Genomic DNA, 20,894 nt, shown 5'->3' with positions numbered 1-20,894 from the left:
CTGGCTCTGGCCAGGAAATGCTCAAGCAGAGAACAAGACACGCTGGGTTTTCAATCCTACTCCCTGTGAAGACTTCCTCCCATCCCAAATGGGCCCACTTCTTGGCAATCCCATACTATGACAGGAAGGTAAACATTTTGTTGACTCAAATTTACCAACTGAACCCTGGGAGTTACTGTACACTCACGGCATAACAGACATCAGTAAAATGTGAAAACAAATACACAGCAAGTATATTCTCAAAGGCTACAAAATAATACACAACCAAACTTACCCCTACCCACCCAAGACAGTCCAGTCCCCAGAGCCATCACTGCTGTGTTGCCTGGCCCCTTCCAGCAAACGTCCAGCCACACTGGGCCTACATCTAAGCTTGCTTCCCTGTTGGTACAAATGGAAGGTACTGGACACACTTGTGAATTTATTGTCTTCTAGTTGCAAACATGTTTTGGAATTCTCTCCACAGCACAACAACAAAGGCACCTTGTTTTCCCTGCTATAATTTATCTTTTTCTATCTACACTGGCAATGCATGGACATGAGTATTCACTTGTTCCACACTCACCTATTCCAGAGGCAGGGAAATGCTATCCATTATATTGTGGTCTGACTCCCTATGGAATACACTATAGGGTACCCCACTTCTCTTTACACTTCCAGGTCAACAAACCTATGGGGTTCAAAGTAAAGCTGTGTTCCTCCAAGAAAAAAAAGGCAGACACGGACAGACGAGGAGCCCAACTCCCAAAAGTGCTCCTTCCTAGCACCACTGATGTGTCCCTTGCATTCTCACACATGATTCCCACAACTGCTCTCATATCCCTACAGTCTATTCTTTCAGAACCAGAAGTTTTATCAAAAGTTCTATTTCTGGATTTTGATGGAAACTGTTCTGAACTTACTTGTGGACCAAACAATGTATCTTATCATTAGGACAAACGACGGGTCTTTTTGCAACCTCTTTCAGCAAATTTTTACCACTTTTTTCTTACAAGAAATTTCTGTTGAATTTACTCGTAGGTGCTCTGGGGATACTGACAAGTATAGCTCATATTTTAGATTTGATTGGCAATGTGTCTTTAAGACTCCCAGTCTTTTATAGATCCTCAATGACATTTGTCCTGAGATAACCTGAGCATAGACAGAACTGGACACAGGATACTGTTATTTGTCTGCCATACTTTTCTATGTAAAGTTTAAGAAATTCCTAGGCATTACAGATTTGCTGAGGCTGAGAGCATATTCACCTAATTGCTTACTGTAGCTACACAAGAAAACAACTAATGTGTCTCTTGATCATACGTTCAATTCAATAGCAGTAAAAGTTTTTTGGCTGATTCTCCTTGATTTTCAGATGGATGACTATATATATTCTCAGCACTCTTCTCCCCTGTCCTTTTAAGTATTAATGTTTCTTTCAGGCTCATCTCTTCCAACATCAGCCAGAACAGTCATGTAGAGATAAAAGCAGCAATCTCGCCCTCATTTTATGTCTGATAATAGAAATGCTTTGAATTTTCACTGTAGGACTCTGACACTGTCAGTTTTATTTAATCCCAAATTTTCTTTTAATTCTTTTAAACACGATGAGGCAATGGAGTTAGAGAAGGTAGATTAACAACATAGTTAACCCCATTTCGTTCCAAACTCCAGTAAAAAAAGACTACACAGGAAGGAACAAGGTTACCTGAAAAGGTGATGTTTGACAACTGTACATCTGACAGGTATGAGGAAAAAAGCACAAATTGAAATCCCAAGGAAAAGGGAGAGCAATGCGTAACAGCCAACACATTATAAATGAGAAGAATGCACTGGAGTTTGGATATAGCTGAACCTGTGTAAAGTAGGCAAAGGAAGCTAACAGCTTCTGCACCTGTCTTGGACAAGAGTGGATGGCAGGAAATTGAAAAGCTGTCCTCACCTGAGTGTTAGCTAGTATCTGAGAGACCTACACCCAGTTAACTTGTCACCAGACCCAGCTTCTAGCTAAGTAGTAAGGACCAAGCTCTTCCCTAGCCAAGACCCAGAATGGCAGCTGTGGTGAGCTATCACAGTCTCTCAATTACCTTCTAATCTACATGTCTAGACAAGGACATCAGTTTTTCATGAAAAACCAAGCCATAAGTAGTCCATGTCATTGTGATAACTATGTATACAATAAGGCTCATCTCTAGATTTAAGAACTCCTTTAAAAAAACGAACTGCAGGGGCTGGGAAAATGGCTTAGTGGTTAAAGTGTTTGCCTGTGAAGCCTTAAGAACCCCGGTTCAATTCCCCAGGACCCACATTAGCCAGATGCACAAGGGGCACATGCATCTGGAGTGTGTTTGCAGTGGCTAGAGGCCCTGACATGCTCTTTCTCTCTCAAATAAATAAATAAATATTACAAAAATAAACAACTACAGTTCCCCAGTACCCATGTAAAGCCAGATGTACAGGGTGGTGCATGTGTCTGGAGTTCATTTGCAGTCTCTGAAGACCCTGGCATGTCCATTTTCTCTCTCTTTCTTAAAAAAATATATATATATACATACATACATACATACATACATACATATATATATATATATATATATATTTTTTTAAAAAATAAGAAAAATTTAAAAAGAACTGCAAAATGAATACTAAAGGGGCAACCCAATAGATGATTGAGAATTGTTATCAGGCATGTCACAAAAAAGTAACAAAATGGAAAGTAAATGCATAAAACTGTATCTAATCTTAGAAAACAGAGAAATACAAACTTAAGCTAACATGTAGTAGCACTCTCCACTCAGTGGAATGGGCAGTGGCAAGCCTGGCAAGACTAGCTAGACAGCATAGCAGATGGGATGCTCAGAGGCAGCTGGCAGAAATGTAAACTGATAGAGCCCCCTGCAAACCTGACTGGCAGTATCTTGTGAATTAACAAACATGATGAACCACTCCCAACAGCCAAGGAATCGCCCATGCACAGAATGCTTTTGGCATTGTCCCCTCTAACAGCCCTGTGGACAATCTAAATGCTCACAGAGTGGAAGGACACCTTACTTGGGATACGGTCCCACAAAGGAACACTGTATCAAGGCATTTCACAAACATACTATACTCACTAAAAGAATTAGCGAGAATTTTATAGAGCTTTTATTAATTTATCTACTAACATTTACTGAAGCAGTATTTCACACTAACAATGTTCAAATTACAAGGGTACCATCAATTAGGCACCAATGCAAAGATAAAAACACAGACAACTCCCACAAAGGAGAGTGAGAGACAGACAACATCTTAGCATATTATATTGACAGTTTTTGTACATCTCTTTCAAGTATGTCAGAGATTTCCCAACCCACCTCACTTCCTCAAGAATGAAAACTAGGGGCTGGAGAGATGGCTTGGCAGTTGAAGGTGCTTGCTTGAAAAGCCTGACAGCCTGAGTTCAATTCCCCAGTACTCATGTAAAGCTAGATACACAAAGTGGTACATGTGTCTGGAGTTCGTGTGAAGTGGCAAGAGACCCTGGCACCCATAGACCCTGCCTCCCTTGTAAATAAATAAATAACAATATTTTAGCTGGGCATGGTGGCTCATGCCTTTAATCTCACCACTCATGAGGATTGTGTAAATTTGAGGCCAACCTGAGACTACACAGTGAATTTTAGGTCAGCCTGGGCTAGAGTAAGACCCTACCTCAAACAAACAAAACTTAGAAAGAGAGCTGGGTGTGGTGGCACATGCCTTTAATCTCAGCACTTGGAAGACAGAGGTAGGCAAACAGGCTTTACACGCTAACACCTTTAACCACTGAGCTACCTCTCCAGCCCAAGGACAACATTCTGTCATATGAACCACTATAAAGTGGTCTTCCAAATTTATTTATTTTTATTTATTTGAGAATGACAGAGAAAGAGTGAGGAAGGAAGGGAGGGTGGGAATGGACACGACAGGGTCTCCAGCCACTGTAAACAAACTCCAGATGCATGTGCCCCCTTGTGCATCTGGCTAATGTGGGTCCTGGGGAATCAAGCCTCAAACCAGGGTCCTTAGGCTTCACAAGCAAGCACTTAACCACTAAGCCATCTCTCCAGCCCAGTCCTCCAGATTTAAAGAGCAAAAAGAAACTCTGTAAGATGCCCCCTACTTAGTTTGAGAGGGAATCTCAATATGCTATTCTAGCTAGTTTTAAAACCCTGGGTTCAAGTGATCATTCCCCCAAATAGTAGGTAAGTACCTTAACTATTAAGCCATCTGCCCTTAAATATGGGGGGGGGAGGGGGGGCTGGAGGATTAGATTAGCAGTTAAGGTGTTTGCCTGCAAAGCCAAAGGACCCAGGTTCAATCCCTCAAGACCTATGTTAGCCAGATGTGCAGGGGGGAAGGGGCAAGCATCTGGAGTTCATTTGCAGTGGCTGAATGCCCTGGCACGCCCATTATCTCTCTCCCTCCCTCTCCCTCCTTCTCTCTCTCTCTCTCTGTTTCTCCCTCCTTCTTTCTCTGTCAAATAAATAAATAAAAATAAAAAATATTTTTGAAGTTCTTATTTTTATTTATGTGAGAGAGAGAAAGAGAGAATGGGCACATTAGGGCCTCTAGCCACTGCAAATGAACTCCAGATGCATGCACCACCATGTGCATCTGGCTTATGTGGAAACTGGAGAATCAAACCTGGGTCCCTTAGGCAAGCACCTTAACCACTAAGCCATCTCCCCAGCCCTTAATTTCTATTTTTCCATTGTGTGTAGTATGTGTGGGTGATGTGTGTGCGTGCAGATGTATAAACCCCATGCACACGTGTGCACGTACCCAAGAACAGTTAAGTGTCTTCTTCTATTGCTCAACCTGAAATTGCTCTTTTTGGTCAGAATGACTGACCAAAGAGCCCCAGGGCTTCTCAGGTCTCTGGCCCTCTCTGCAGGGCTGGAGTTACAGACATGCATGGCCACACTCAACTATTTACATGGGTGCTAGGGAATGAGCTCAAGGAAAATCAGGCCCTCACACGCCACCATACTTGTACACCAAATGTTCTTACCTACTGAGCTATCTTACCCCAGCTCCCACAGTACTTTCCCTTCTTGAATTGTGTGTTTGTGTGTGTGGACTTGTTTATATGGGGGCTAGGGAACCAAACTCTGGTCCTCATGCTTGCTAGGCAAACACTTTGGGGGCAAGGCCATCTCCCCAGACCCCAGAGCACTTTTTCTGTCTCTTCTCAGAATGATTATTTATTTATTTATTTTTGCAAGCAAAGAGAGATACAGAGAAGACAGACAGAGAGAATGGGTGTGCAAGGACCTCCAGTTGCTGCCCCCCCCCCCCAAAAAAAACCCAGATGCATGCCGCACTGTGCATCTGGCTTTATGTGGGTACCGGGTAACCCAGATCATTAGGCTTTGTATGGCAAGGGCCTTAACTGCTTCCTCTGCCTACTTCTCACAGGTTCAGCTATATCAATCTCTAGTGCTTTCTACTCATTTGTAATGTGTTGGTTATTATGCATTGTTCTCCCTTTTCCTTGGGATTTCAACCAGTGTTTTCTTCCTCCCTGTCAAATGTACAATTGTCAGACATTACCTTTTCAAGTAACCTTGTTCCTTCCTGTGTAATCCTTTCACTGGAGTTTGGAAGGTCATGGTAGTGGCTAACTATTCTACCTTCTCTAACTTCACTGGCTCATCTTGTTTAAAAAAGCACTACCTCCCAGGACCCATAGTCAACTTCATGATTTCATCAAGGAGGCCAACATCTTGGGAAAGCATGATCCTACCTTTGTGGCATGATCAGTTTCAGACATGCTCTCTTTAGAAGTCCTGCTGTCCTCAGTGGGAAATGCAGCAGCCTGCTCAGTGCCATGGTCCTCATCCTCCTCCAGCTCATCTGAATCATCCTCTTCTGAGTCCATCTCCAAGCTCTCCCCATTCACATGCAGAGTGCTGTCACCCAAGGCCTTCTCACCCTAGAACATGGCAGTGCACAGCTCTCAGAAAGACCAGTGTCTGGCATCAAGAAACCTATGAACTCACTGTGAGCTCAAACAATAGAAGGTATAAGGGTCTGCCAGTGCAAAGGGCACAATGACAGCACCCACCACCTGGAAAAGAGCCCAGCACGAAGGGTTGCTGGGGTGAGAGCAAAAGGTAGCCAACAAGCCACCTGGACAAGAAGACTATGCCCGAAAGCAGAAAAACTCTATAGCTGTGCTTCCTTCCACAAGGATCAAGGTCATCCAAATTACTAATGGCCTCAACAGGATATTCTTCAGGCCAAAGAGATCCTGGAACCAGAAACCATGCTTCCAAGCACACATGGGAAACAACACCCAACACCTCTTACCTTGGGGCCCACAGTGGAATGAGTTATGCTCTTAAACATCTCAATCACCGTCCTCTGCTTTAATACTTTGGTCTTTTTCTTGGGAACTAGGCTATAGGTTCCCATTCTTCGTTTTTTCTTCCGAGATACTGCAGCTGCTAAAACAAAAGGCAAGCAAGCTAAAAAAAAAAAAAATTCAAAGGGGGACAAGAAAGGAAAAGAAACACCATTCAAATGTTTTTAGAGGCAGAAGATAGTTTATAAAATCCGATCACCAATCCCCAACTCAAAAGACACCCTTCTGTGACCATAAATCAACACAAGGGTGGCAAGCAATCCCTATTTGGTACAAATTGAAAAGAAAGCTGAAAAACATCACATCATATTTTGTTTAAGCCAACATCATTATCCCACTTTGCAGGCAGGAAGCACAAGCCCTCAGATACAAGTTCTGCAGACACTTAAGAGCCTCTATGGCCTTGAATAAATAAAGCTCTGAGGTAAGGCATTCTCTCCCTCCATCACACATTCAAAAGGAGCATCATGGACATTAAGAAGTATGCAAGCCTAAGAAAGAAGAGCCTAGCCTTGTCACCCACTTTAGGGACAGACCAAGCAGTCTTTGTAGGATATGGAACTCTCATCCACAGTACGATGTAAGTACCAGTTTATCTATTTTCCAAAGCTCTGTGACCCAATGAGACCTTTTCCCCAACCATCCAAGCACTCAGGAGAAAGAAGGTCCTTGAAGTACCATCCAGCTCACTATCACAGAAAATTCTGGGGACTTGGTACACTGGTTTCAAGCAAGGAGCAGCAATTAAGAGGGAGCCTGAGGAACTCCAGAGCCATTGAAACAAAAGCATCATCAGGGTGAAGATTTTCTGCAGTGTTTTTATTTATTTATTTATTCTAGGATGAAAGATCTAATATCATTATTTTAACATGAATAGTGTAAATAAAGGGCTGGAAAGATATGTAATATTTTGTTCTACAATAAAGAAAAAAGTTTGAAAAGCATGCACAAGCATGGGCCACTCACAATAAGTGTGCTGTGTGACTATGCGTGCAGCATCATCTCCACAGCCCACAGTTCTGTCTTATAGAATCATGCCATTCTTCAAACAGTCTTGAGGCTACTGTCCTACTACAACATGGAAAGTTGGATCAAAGACCTCATAGCTTGAAATGGCTGGGATTATTTCCTACCTGTCTGTCTCAAAACAGAATTTGCTGGCTCCCATAATGACCTACAGAGTGAAAACAAAGCACCTGGGAGTAGGGTATGTATGTAAATTGGCAGAAATAATGCACAGTAGGATGTTTTCATGGTCTTTCTTATTAGGTTAACTAGTTATACAACAGAAACACCATGCTATAGCAGTACCAACTCACCATGGGACAGAACAGCCAAGAAATGCCTGAGTGACTTGAGGAAATATAGGATCTATTAAGCATACAAATATTGAACAAGAAGCATAATTATGAGAGAGTCCTCCACAGTATCCATATAGAGGATCCAGGCCCATGCCAGATGACTGGAATCCAGAGTGGTCAGGCCGGGGGGAGGCTAAAGGAAGGCTAGCAGTTTAGAAGTTTAAGACCCTCCTGGAGACGAGGACTCATCTAGACCTCAAAAGAAAAAAAAGGCCAACCAAGCAGACAAGAAACCCGGGAAAGAACACATGGTACTACCAGCATCCCCAGAGTGTTCTAGAAGTCTTAAGTACATGCCAGTAAGAACAGCCCAAGGGAGGGGAGAGACAACTTCCAGCTGCTCTAAAGAAAGGTTAGGGTACTGAGGTATACTCTGTTTAGTTCAGGAAAAAAAGCAGCAGGCTCCAGAGAGCAGACAAAGCTGATTGAATAGAATCTACAAGCCAGTACCCTGTAAGAGACACCTTCTTGCCTGTTTGACAAACCCAAGGAGACTTCCAGGGTCCAGACACTTAAATGCAGAGTGCCTCTCATCTAGGAGTAACCAGGGGTAACTGGCCACAAGGTATAGGGAGTTCCACCCTAAGGGCTGGATTCAGCAATCTATAAGGCTCACTCAAGCTGATCTCTGAATTATGTGTGTACCTGGCTATCTGTCTCTGTGTGAGAATGCCTGTAACATAACTTACTACATTAGTCATTAACTATACAATTCATTGATATTAAGTGTACTCATAATGTTGAACAATCATACCTATATCCATCTCCACAGCTCTTCACATCTTGCAAAACTCACTGTCCCCATGAAACACTAATTCTCCATTCCTCATTCCCCCAGCCAATAGCACCACTATTCTATTCTGTCTCTGTGAGTTTGACCACTCTAGAGACTTCACATAAACAGAATCATGTCCTGTGATGTCTGGCTTATTTAATTTAATATACTGAAGATCTTCCCTGTGCCACACTACAGAATTTCCTACTGTATGTATGGGCTGCATTTGCTTACCCACCTGTGGTGGTTTTAATAGAATAGGTGGCCCCCAATACATTCAGTTGTTTGTTTGTAGTTTGCATCTGTAGCCACCTGCTGTAGGCAATGTCACTGGGTGATCTTAAGGTGTGGTGGTGGGTTTCAGATTTCAATCTAAAGTTATGCAGAGTGTGCCTAGCTGGAGTTCCTGAAGTATGCTGTGGCTTTTGGCTTTTAGGCTTGTGCTTCTCTCTCTCTGCTTGGTCCAGTGAAGGCAGGCCAGCTTCTTCTGCCATTATGGAACTTCCCCTGGATCTGTAAGCTTCAATAAATCCCTTCCTCCATAACTGTGTCTGGTCTGAAAGTTCATCTCAGCGAACCTGAATCTGTCTGCTACACCACCCATCCATCCATCAGTGAACACTCAGGTTGCTTCCACCTCTTGATTACTGTGATAATGCTGCTATAATTGTGGATGTAACTATCACTGAGTCCCTGTTTTCCACTGTTTTAGGTATATACAGAGGGAAATTACAGGAGAACTTATTACCCTGTTTACCACAGCATCTCTATCAAGTACCAGTTGACTCTTCTCCAACATTGTAATGGATATAAGAGGGTATCTCATTTTCACCTTTTTTTAAATTTTATTTTTATTTATTTGAGACAGAAAGAGAGAAAGAGAGAGCAAGATACAGAGAGAATGGGCACACTAAGGCACCTAAGCCAATGCATACGAACTCCAGACACACACATGCACCACCTGCACCACCTTGTGCATCTGGCTTATGTGGGACCTGGAGAACTGAACCTCGGTCCTTAGGCTTCACAGTGCCTTAACCACTAAGGCTTCTTTCCAGCCCTCATTTTAGTCTTGAATTGCATTTTCCTCACTATTAGTCATAGTGGACATCTTTTCATCTCGGTGATTGTATAGCATCTAAGAAAATTCTATTCACATCCTTTGCCCATTTTTGAATCAGGTTGTTTTGCTTTTTGTTGTGTTCTAGGATTTCTTTAAATGATCTAGAGGCTGATCTTTTGTTAAATAAAAAAAACAAGATTTCCAGCCCAGCGTGGCGGTGTACATCTTTAATCCCAGCACTTGGGAGGCTGAGGTAGGAAGATCAAGGACAGCCTGAGACCACATAGTGAATTTCAGGCCAGCCTAGGCTAGAGCAAGACCATACCTCAAACAACCTACACACACACATACACACACACACACACACACACACACAGAGAGAGAGAGAGAGAGAGAGAGAGAGAGAGAGAGAGAGAGAGAGTGTGTGTGTGTGTGTGTGTGTCAGTTTTCTAGAACTTAGGAAGCAGAGGTGGAAGGATCACTGTGCGCTGAAGGCCAACCAGGAACTACGGAATGAGTTCCAGGTCAGCCTGGACTACAGTAAGACCCTACCTCAAAAAGATCTTCCCTCCGCAGGGTATGGTGGTGGATGCCTTTAATCCCAGCATTTGGGTAAGATCACAGTGAGTTCAAGGCCACCCTGAATTCCAGGTCAGCCTGGGCTAGAGTGAGACCCTATCTCAATTTAAAAAGGGGGGGGGGGGCTGGAGAGATGGCTTAGCAGTTAAGTGCTTGCCTGTGAAGCCTAAGGACCCCGGTTTGAGGCTTGATTCCCCAGGACCCACGTTACCCAGATGCACAAGGGGTCGCACGCATCTGGAGGTTATTTGCAGTGGCTGGAGGCCCTGGTGCACCCATTTTCTCCCTCTTCCTCTTCTTCCCTCCTTTCCTCCCTCCCTCCCTTCCTCCTCCTCTCTCTCTCTCTCCCTCCCTCTCTCTCTCTGCCTCTTTCTCTCTGTTGCTTTCAAATTAAAAAAAAAAAAAGTAAAAAAAAACATTTCTAGGCTAGACATGGTGGTACCCTCAATCCAAATAAAAAAGCTGAGGTAGGAGGAATCAAGGCCAGCCTGGAATTAAAAGTGAGTTCCAGGACAGTCTGAGCTAGAGAGAAACTCTGGGGGTGGGGGAAACAATTTGCAAATACTTTTGTTCTATTCTGTGGACTCCTCCCACCCCAAGACAAGGCTCATGTATTCCAAGCTGGCCTCAAACTCACTATGTAGAAGACAATGACCTTGACCTCTTGAACCTCCTACCTCCATCTCCTAAGTACTGGAATTAAAGATCAGCACCACAGGCCCAGGAAGTGCTAGAAATGGAACACAGGGCTTTGTGTATGCTAAGTAAACTCTGGCAACCAGGTTTCATCCGCAGCTTCCTGATGTACAAACCTTTTCGAGTCTCAAAATTCATTTTAGTGGGAAGAAGGGCTACCTGTGCTTTTGATGCCAAATCCAATGGTGTGAAACTTCACCTTCCATTTTCTTCAAAGAGTTTTAGCTTTAGGTCTTAAATTTACAGCACTGATCCATCTTGAATTAACTTTTGTACATGGTATGACGTTGGCATCCTATACCATCTTCTGTATGTGGACATCCAGTTTCATCAACACTATTTGCTATTAAGGTGTCTTTTTTCACACAGAAGAGTCTTAGCAATCTTGTCAAAACTTAATTTAGGCTGGGAGTGGTGGCACATGCCATTAATCACAGCACTCGGGAGGAAGAGGCAGGAGGATCACCATGAATTCAAGGATGCTCTGAGACTACATAGTGAATTCCAGGTCAGCCTGAGCTAGAGTGAGAACTTACCTAAAAAAAAACAAAAAAAAAAAACACAAAACAAAACAAAAAACAACCTTACTTTAGAGCTAGAAAGATGGCTTAGAAAACCCACAATACACACATAAGCCAGATGCACAAGGTGGCACATGCACCTGGAGTTCACCTGCAGTGGTTGGAGGCCTTGGCATGCCCATTCTCTACGTCCTCTCAAATAAATAAGAAAAAAGAATTTTAAAAATAACTTAATTTGCCAGGCAAGGTGAAGAGGCATACACCAATAATCCCAACTACTTAAGAGGTTGAAGCTGGGGGATCACGAGTTTGATACAACCTGGGAAATTTAAGTTTAATTTATCTCAAAAGAGAAATTAACTGATCACACATGTAAGAGTTTATATTTGAGCTCCCTAGTCTGTTCTATTGGTCCATTTGTGTCTTTATGCCAGTACCACACTGCTCTGACTACTATGAATTTTTAGTATGTTTTGAGTTTCATCTCAAATCTAGTGAGATTTAACGTGTGGTCTAAAACAGTCTAGTCTGGAAAATGTCCAGTGTGCACCTGAGAGGATGGTATGCTTCTGCTGCTGCTGGCAGCATATACTCTGTAATATGTTTGCATAGTTGGTTTATAGTGCTAAGTACCCTGTTTCTTTGCTCATTTTTGGCCCACCACTCTATAACTGAGAGCAAGCACTAACACCACCAAATAATGTAAAACTGCTTTCTCAACTGTCCATTTTTGCTTCATGTATTCAGGTGGTATATCATTAGGTACATGAATGTGTATAACTGCCTGATCTTCATTCTATAGTAAAACTTGTACTAAAATACAGTATGTTACTTTTCTTGTCACTGTGACCAAATATCTGACAAGAAGCAGCTTAAGGAAAGAAGAGTTTATTTTGGCTCACAGTTTGAAGACACATTCATCAGGGCTGAGAAGGCATATCAGCAGGCAATACCATGGTGGTGAGAGTATGCAGTGGCTTGCTCACATCTGGGCAGACCAGGAAACAGAGAGCAGACTGGAAGCTAGGCACAGCTATAAGGTGAGGCTTGAGGGTTTTTTGTTTGTTTGTTTTTTGAGGTAGGGTCTCGCTCTAGTGAAGGCTGACCTGGAATTCACTATGTAGTCTCAGGGTGACCTTGAACTCCCGGAGCTCCTCCTACCTTTGCCTCCCAAGTGCTGGGACTAAAGACATGTGCCACCATGCCCAGCCGAGGCTTGAGGTTTTATGTCCCAACTCACTTTCTACTGATCTTCTGCCTCCTGACTAAAGATGCAACATGGGGACGGAGAGATGGCTCTGGCTAAGGTGCTTGCATGCAAAGCCTAACAACCTGGGTTAAATTCCTCAATACCCATGTAAAGACAGATTTGCAGCAGCTGGAGGCCCTGCTGCACCCATTCTCTTTCTTCTCTTCTCCTTCTTCCTATTCCTCCCTCCATACTTGCAAACAAATGAATAAAGATGCAACAGGACCAGCTGGCCTTCCACTCCTACCACATCTTCCTGACCATGATGGACTACACTTCCTGGAGCTATAAGACAAAATAAGTTCTTTCCTGAAGCTAATTCCTGTTAGGTATTTGGTCACAGCAACAAGAAAAATAAGTAATATAGTCACTGTGTGCAGCTCACACTTAAGGAACAAGAACCTGTTTTCTGGATGGTTCTTTGGGTTTTTGTTTGTTTTTTTTCTATGCATTTGTTTGTTCTTTTTGTGAGTATGACGGGGGTGGGGGGAGTAGGAGGGACAGAGAGATGACTTAGCAGACATCTACCAGCAAAACCAAAAGACAGGTTCAATTTCCCAGTACCCATGTAAGCCAGACGCATATAGTGGTGCATGCATCTGAAGTTCATCTGCAGTGGCTAGAGGACCTGGCGTGCCCATTCATATTCATTCTTTCTCATTCTCTCTCTCTCTCTCTCTCTCAAATAAGTAAATAAATAAAATAATATTAAAAAGAGAGTGAGAGCTGGGCATGGTGATGCATGCCTTTAATCCCAACACTTGGGAGGCAGAGGTAGGAGGATCACCAAGGGTTCAAGGCCACCCTGAGCTAGAGAGAGCCCTACATCAGAACACCCCCACCCAAAAAAAGAAGAGAGAGAGATTGGTTTTGTTTTTAAGATGGAGGAATAGTCTCCCCTTCTGTAGCCCAGGCTGGCCTCAAATTAGAGGCAAAACCTGTCTCAGCCTTCAGTGCTGGGACTGTGACACCATTAACAACTCATTATACCAAATTAACTTCAGTGACAGTCCTCATACTATCCCTTTCAGTTGTCACAAAATTTTATCTTATATACTGTATGGTCCCAAACAACTAATAAGTCTTCTATATGAATTAGTCTTTTAAGTTAAATAAATCAGAACTTACAAAGTAAAATTGTATTACAACTTGTCTATACTGCTAACATCTTGAAGAAAACAAAAAATGGAATTATGAACCAATTAAGATAATAGTCGATTTTTAGCAAGGCATGGTAGCACATATTTTTAATCCCAGCACTCAGGAGGCAGAGGAAGGAAACTGGCCTGAGTTCAAGGCCAGCCTGAGACTACATAGTGAATTCCAGGTCAGCCTGGGCTAGAGTGAAACCCTACCTCAGGAAAAAAAAAAAAAAATAGAGCTGGAGGGATGGCTTAGCGGTTAAGGCACTTGCCTGCAAGGCCAAAGGACCCTGGTTCAATTCCCCAGGACCCATGTAAGCAAGATGCACAAGGAGACACATGTATCTAGAGTTCATCTGCAGTGGCTAGAGGCCCTGGTGCACCTATTCTCTCCCTCCCCTCCCTCCCTCCTTCCCTCTCTCTCTCTCTGACTCTCTCAAATAAATAAAACTTAAAAAATAAAACCAAAGAATAAATAAAATAATAGTGGTTTTCATAATTGCCATTTGTGTACCTTTACTAAGAATTTGGATGGGGGGGGGATGCTTGAGGTTCAACTTAGGAGATTTCACATGCTCTGTATCTAAATTCCCCAGGTCCCTTTAAGCATTTCTTTCTTTTTTGGGGGAGGGAGTGGTTCAAGGTAGGGTCTCACTCTACCCCAGGCTGACCTGGAACTCACTATGTAGCCTCAAATTCATGGCAATCCTCCTATCTGTGCCTCCTGAGTGCTGGGATTAAAGGTATGTGCCTTTAAGCATTTCTTGAAGGGCAAGTCTAGTGGTGATAAACTACTGCTTACCTAGGAGTATACAAATGGCAATTCATTATTTCACTATTTGAAATAAATAATACTGAGTGTAGTTGTTTGAACGTAGCCTCATAGACTAAGGGTTTTTTTTAATACTTTATTTATTTAACAGAGGAAAAGGGAGGGAGAGAAACACAGAAAGTGAGAGGGAATGGGTGTGCCAGGGCCTCCAGCCACTGAAAACGAACTCCAGACATGTGCACCTCCTGTGCATCTGGCTAACGTGGGTTCTGCGGAATCAAACCTGGGTCCTTTGGCTTTGCAGGCAAACGCCTTAACCACTAAGCCACCCCTCCAGCCCAGACTGAGGTATTTTTATTAAGATTAAGCTTACAACTTGAGCCTCCAGTGGACAGAGCTTCTGGGGGAGAAGCATGTCACTGGGGGCAAATCTGGTAGTCCAGCCCTAAGGTGTGAAAAGAGCAGTTTGGAGTGCTGGCTGTTTGGTGGTATCTCTCTGCTTGCATCTATGGAAGTGAGCCAATTTCTTCTGCCACTGATGGGGTGTTCCCCTAGAATTTGTAAGCCTGAAATAAACCCTTTCCTCCTATAACCTGCTTTAGGCTAGGTGTTCAGCAATGTGAACCTGACTGTAATACAGAAAAACAGCCACAAAGTAGATGTGTGAGATAAAAAGATAACAACTGAGGGCTGGAGAGATGGCTTAGCGGTTAAGCGCTTGCCTGTGAAGCCTCAGGATCCCGGTTCTAGGCTCGGTTCCCCAGGTCCCACGTTAGCCAGATGCACAAGGGGGCGCACGCGTCTGGAGTTCGTTTGCAGAGGCTGGAAGCCCTGGCGCGCCCATTCTCTCTGTCTCCCTCTATTGGTCTTTCTCTCTGTGTCTGTCGCTCTCAAATAAATAAATAAATAAATAAAAATTTAAAAAAAAAAACAACATTAAAAGATAACAACTGACTTTGCTTACCAACCACCACATACCAATTAAAAGGGCCAGACATGGCCAATTCCAGCCATTGACAAAAAAGAACAAGATGAGCCTGGGCCACCCAATCCAGCTACAAGGTCTTTAGGAAGTGAAGAAGCATACCCAAAGTCCACTAGTTGAACCCTTCCTCATCTCCACCCCATATTGACCAAACCTGGGATGATTCAAACAGTGAAATAATAAATAATGATAGTAAGACTATGGCTCTAAGACTCAAGTAAGAGTTTCTGAGTTGCAATGGTTTGATCTTTCTTTTTAATTTTCGCTGTTTTTAAGATAATGCCTCATTATATTGACCAAGATGGCCAAGAACACGCTTCAATCTCATGAGTGCTGGGATCAGAGAACTTGCACTATCACATCTAGCTTGTAGTCGGGATTGTTTTTTTCTAAGTAGGGTTTCAGTCTAGTCCAGGCTGACCTGGAATTCACTATATGCTGGGATTAAAGGTTTGCACCACCACGCCCAGCTATAGTTTAGATCCGAATATCCACAGACTATGTGTTAAAGGCTTGTTCACTAGCATGGTTCTATTGAGAGGTGGTGAGCCTTTATGGGGCCCAGGGGGCAGACTTGAGATCATTAAGGACGAATCCTTCAAAAGGACAACAGAGTTAGTGACTAACCAAGGCAAGAACATCCAGGGACACACTGCTGTGTTAATACCACTTAAAATATGCTTTCCTTTATTTTCGGCTAAAACTTCATCATACAAGATGGACAGGACTACAGGGAATTCCATCACTTGAATTTTTTACATGTATACTCTAAGCTAAACACTATCTTCACTTTTTATTTATTTTTTTTTTTTTTGGTTTTTTGATTTTTCGAGGTAGGGTCTCACTCTAGCCCAGGCTGACCTGGAATTCACTATGGAGTCTCAGGGTGGCCTCGAACTCACGGCGATCCTCCTACCTCTGCCTCCCGATTAAAGGTGTGCGCCACCACGCCCGGCTTTATCTTCACTATTTAAATTATAATTTTATGGGCTGGAGAGATGGCTCAGTGATTTAAAGGTACTTGGTTGCAAAGATAGATGCCCCAGGCTTGAGTCCACAGTACCCATGTAAATCCAGATGCACATGAGGCTGGTGTTTGCTACCAGCAGAGACACTGATGTACCCATTCTCTCCCTCTTTCTCTCTACTGAATCAATAAGCTAATTAATTATGGCCTTAAACATAGCATGCTTAGGAATTGGCACACCCTTAAATATATATAGGCCCCCAGAATAAAGTCCCCATGTTTATTCTGTTCAGGAAGAGTGCTGCTTTAGAAATAAGTTTAAACAGAAGGTTTAAAGATACATACAAATAATACAAAAAGGAACAAATTTAAACAGTAACAAGACTTTAAAAACACAAAGATCTATATTTTGTGTAGCCTGGAGACACTTCTGTCAGATAACATTTTACTTTAGAAACAAAAGTAAAAGATAGATAAACTGAGTATTAAAGTGCTTGATTAGATTGCAGACTCCTTGGGTTAAGTAAATTGACTATTAGACTTGCCTAGGGCTTAATTCAGGCAAAGAAAGGATGATCCTGGCTGGTTACAGGATGTGGTAGCATTCAGACTGTGAATCTATGTAACCATGCCTTAAAATACCAAGGTTAAATTAAAATTTTAAACTCATTGATGTTAATTTGTTCATGATAACTGTTGTAAATGACTAACTTTAAAGTGCCCAACCAAGTTAGTTATGTTACTCTGTCAATCTATTAACCACTGAAAAAACCGAGCCTTACAATTAAGGTTTAATCACTAGTACTGAATATTCTATTATAAGGTTATTGTGTCTAAAAATATTGTAACTTTGCAATGGTTTCTGTCTTCCTCATGCTGATTCTGCTGGGTGATTATCACTGAGGTTATGTTAAGTCAAAAAAAAGTAATTTAGTCGGACTGAAGAGATGGCTCAGAGGTTAAAGCACTTGCCTGGAGTTTGTTTGCAACAGCTAGAAGCACTGGTGCACCCATATTCATTCATTCATAGTCTCTCTCTCTCTCTCTCTCTCTCTCTCTCCTTGCAAATAAATAAAATATTTTTTAAAGTGATATAATCATTGTGACTCTTAGAGGAATTGAGGAAAGAAATGTCCTAGGAAAATCTGCTATATACAAATAATGGTAGTATAGTTTATCTAAGCTTTATGTATTCTAATAGTCACAAATACTCCCTTATGTTGTTATAAAATGACTCAATGGTTAAAGGTGCTTGCTTACAAAATTACTTTATGACTGTCAAAATGTCTCTAATGTATGATTACATCAGGCTGGTTTAATGTAACACTGACCAGGTTTTGCTCTATTCTTAAACTGTATATAATTAGTATCAGTCAAGGTGTTACTTAAGTTTATTGCTTAGAGAAATATTGATTCTTAAGATTGATTGAGAAATATTGATTCTTAAGATATGTTCCATGCTCTAGGATATAAAATAATGTTCAAATGATCTGCAGTGAAGAAAAAGGACCTTAAAACTCTGCTGTTATGCTGCCCCAGCTTTCTCAGGGTAATAGGTATACAGACTAACACAATATGTTTTCAAGTGCAGATGCCAAGATATTATACTGTCTTGTCTTTTCCTGACATACAAATGCTAGGCCAAATCAAGTGAGTTAAAGTAGTTGGTGGACTGGAGAGATGGCCCAGTGGTTAAGGTGCTTGCCTACAGAGCCTAAAGACCTAGTTCAATTCCCCAGTACCCACATAAAGCCAGATGAACAGGTGGCACATATGTCTCCAGTTCCTCTGCAGTGGCTAGAAGCCGTGGCACACCCATTCTCACCCTTATCTCTCTCTCCCTGTCTCTCAAATAAATGAATTAATTAATCTTTTGAACTTGTTGGTAAAATATTGTTTCCAGGGCTGCTGATATGTTCTGTCTGTACTTGAAACTGACAAATGCTTAAAGCATAAACATGCATCTGCTTTCTATGTTCCAGATATGGCTTACACTGTCACTTGACAACTAAACTTAAAATGTTAATTAGAATGATTTTCAACTTTTATGGGGCTGAAAAGATGGCTCAGCAGTTAAGGAACTGGCCTGCAAAGCTTATGGACCTGAGCTTAATTTCCTAGAATCCACGTAAAGCCAAATAGACAAGGTGGAACACATGTCTGGAGTTCGTTTGCAGTGACTAGAGAGGCCCTGGTGCATCCATTCTCCCTTCCTCCCTCTTTTGTTTATCAAAAAAATATACAAACAAATATTTTTTTAAAAAAAGGCACTTCTAGCTTCTAACCTCTGATAAGTTACTTGCCTTCTTAATCACAGGGGACACAGAGATGGAAAGACGGACTCCAAGTCATTGTATCTAAAAAGGGAGAGTCACAACAAATGCTTCTAAAAGAAGCTATATGGTCAACACAGCCTTGACTTATCCTAGCAGATGACACAATGCTGAAGTCAGAGAGCTCTTCACAGGCCCCCAAAACGTCTCTCCTACAGAGCCATTACTGACCCCTAAAAACACAATGCATTATTAATTTTAGCTGCCTGCATGGACTTAACATACACAGTAAGAGAATATAACCACAAAATATTACAATATAAACAAAGATTAAAGCTAATAGGTCCCTCTGTCTAATGCTGGCATACATTATTAAGCTCTTACATTAACTCATGCATTCTTCTGCCTCTGCCTGGAACTGATTAGTCAGCCACTGTTTGCCTTTAAATTATTAAAAAAAAAAAAAAATCCATGGTTGGAGGTGGCTAGAAGGGTAGCTTAGCGATTAAGGTACTTGCCTGCAAAGCTAAAGGACTCAGGTTCAATTTCCTAGGATCTACATAAGCCAGATGCACAAGGCGGCACATGCTTCTGGAGTTCATTTGCAGTAGCTGAATTCCCTGGCATGCCAATTCTCTCTCTCCCTCTCTCTGCCTTTCTCTCTCAGAAATAAATAAATAAATAAAATCCAAGGACTAGAAAGATGACTCAGAAGTAAAGGCATTTGCCTGAAAAACGTAACAACCCCAGTTTGATTTCCCTGTACCACATAAATCCAGATGCACAAAGTATCACATGCATATGTAATTTGTTTACAGTGGCTAAAGGTCCTGGCATGCACATTCTCATTCTCAATCATATTCTCTCTCACTTTGCACATAAATAAATGAACAAATGAATGAATAAAATTTCTGAGTCCAAGCCAGACATGGTATAGCACATGACTTTAGTCCCAGCACTTGGGAGGCAGAAATAGGAGGATTGCTGTGAGTTTGAGGCCACCCTGAGACTGTATAGTGAATTCCAAATCAGCCTGGGCTACAGAAAGACCCTACCTCTAAAAAAGAAAAAAAAATCCAGAAATTGTCCTCACTGGTTATGTTTAACTAATGGTTAATGATGTATACTGGTCCACAGTCACCTTGTTATATCTTATTACAATAGAAATGTTTACTCTGAGCTGGGTGTGGTGCTGCACGCTTTTAATCCCAGCACTTGGGAGGCAGAGGTAGGAGGATCGCTGTGAGTTCAAGGCCACCCTGAGAATACAGAGTGAATCCCAGGTCAGCCTGGGCTAGAGCGAGACCCTACCTCGAAAATATATATATCTTGTTTTAATTTTACAAGGCTTACAGTTATAAATCTCAGATAAAACTTGGGATTGAAAATAATATTACAGTTGGTAAAGGTTATGAGGCAGTTTGAACAAATACAATTTACATTATGAGGTGGTCATTGAGTCTATTGGTGCCATACAACAAAATGTAATAATTTACATGTGTGGCCCCACAAAATCAGGCTTAAATCTTTTCTAATGGATAAAGCCCTACCAAGGAGGAGGTGTTATCACTGCAGACAGATCTTAGAGTCCAACCCTAAGTTGTAGTTGGGGTAAATCTGGAAGCCAGCCCTAAGATGTATAAAAATAATTTGGACGGACCTACTCCTGGTGGAAAGGCCTAAGTGAGGTCAGGGGAAGAGATTGAGTAAAGGAAGGGTAGGGGCAGAGTTAATCAAAATTTAAGAGAGTAGGGGGATAAATCATATAGAAACCTTCTTTGTTGGAAAATGGCACATCCAGAAGCCATAGATTGTTACTAGAAATTTTTCAGTGCCAGGGATGGGATACCTTCCAGTAAGTTTTTGACCAGGGAAGTCTCTGATGCCCCCAAAACATTACAGGCCATTGCTAAGGATCTTGGTTTCCCACAAGGAATAGATGGTAAGACCCTACTGCAAAAGACACCACATGCTTAGGCTTCAAGGTCACTGAGAAATCCTACTGGATCTGAGATGAAAACCTCCTCCCAGTAGACCAGGTGACAGGGAAAAAAAAAAAAAAAAAAAAAAAAAGCTATGCTGCATGCAGCTCCATAGGGAAGAAATGTCATCAGTAGAGATAAATGATAGTGGACACAGCAGCC

At 42.0% G+C, this 20,894-nt stretch overlaps 1 protein-coding gene across 9 annotated transcripts in view; it reads right to left on the bottom strand.

The window, feature by feature from the left end:
- The window catches only part of Ehmt1 (euchromatic histone lysine methyltransferase 1), a 220,117-nt gene that overhangs the window by 89,868 nt on the left and 109,355 nt on the right, over positions 1 to 20,894 (bottom strand). For 5 of the 9 annotated variants that reach the window (XM_012947838.2, XM_045149981.1, XM_045149974.1 and 2 more), the window contains 2 exons: positions 6,313 to 6,470; positions 5,747 to 5,935 (listed from right to left, as the gene is read on the bottom strand). In XM_012947838.2, coding sequence (XP_012803292.2) covers positions 5,747 to 5,935; positions 6,313 to 6,470 — 347 coding nt within the window. The remainder of the gene's footprint in view (positions 1 to 5,746; positions 5,936 to 6,312; positions 6,471 to 20,894) is intronic. The other 4 variants (XM_012947839.2, XM_045149992.1, XM_012947840.2 and 1 more) reach the window with 2 other exon arrangements.

Source organism: Jaculus jaculus, chromosome 1, assembly GCF_020740685.1.
Source record: "Jaculus jaculus isolate mJacJac1 chromosome 1, mJacJac1.mat.Y.cur, whole genome shotgun sequence".
Lineage (NCBI taxonomy): Eukaryota > Metazoa > Chordata > Mammalia > Rodentia > Dipodidae > Jaculus > Jaculus jaculus.
Note: the sequence above shows the minus strand (reverse complement) of the source record. Positions and strands in the feature narration are given on the sequence as shown.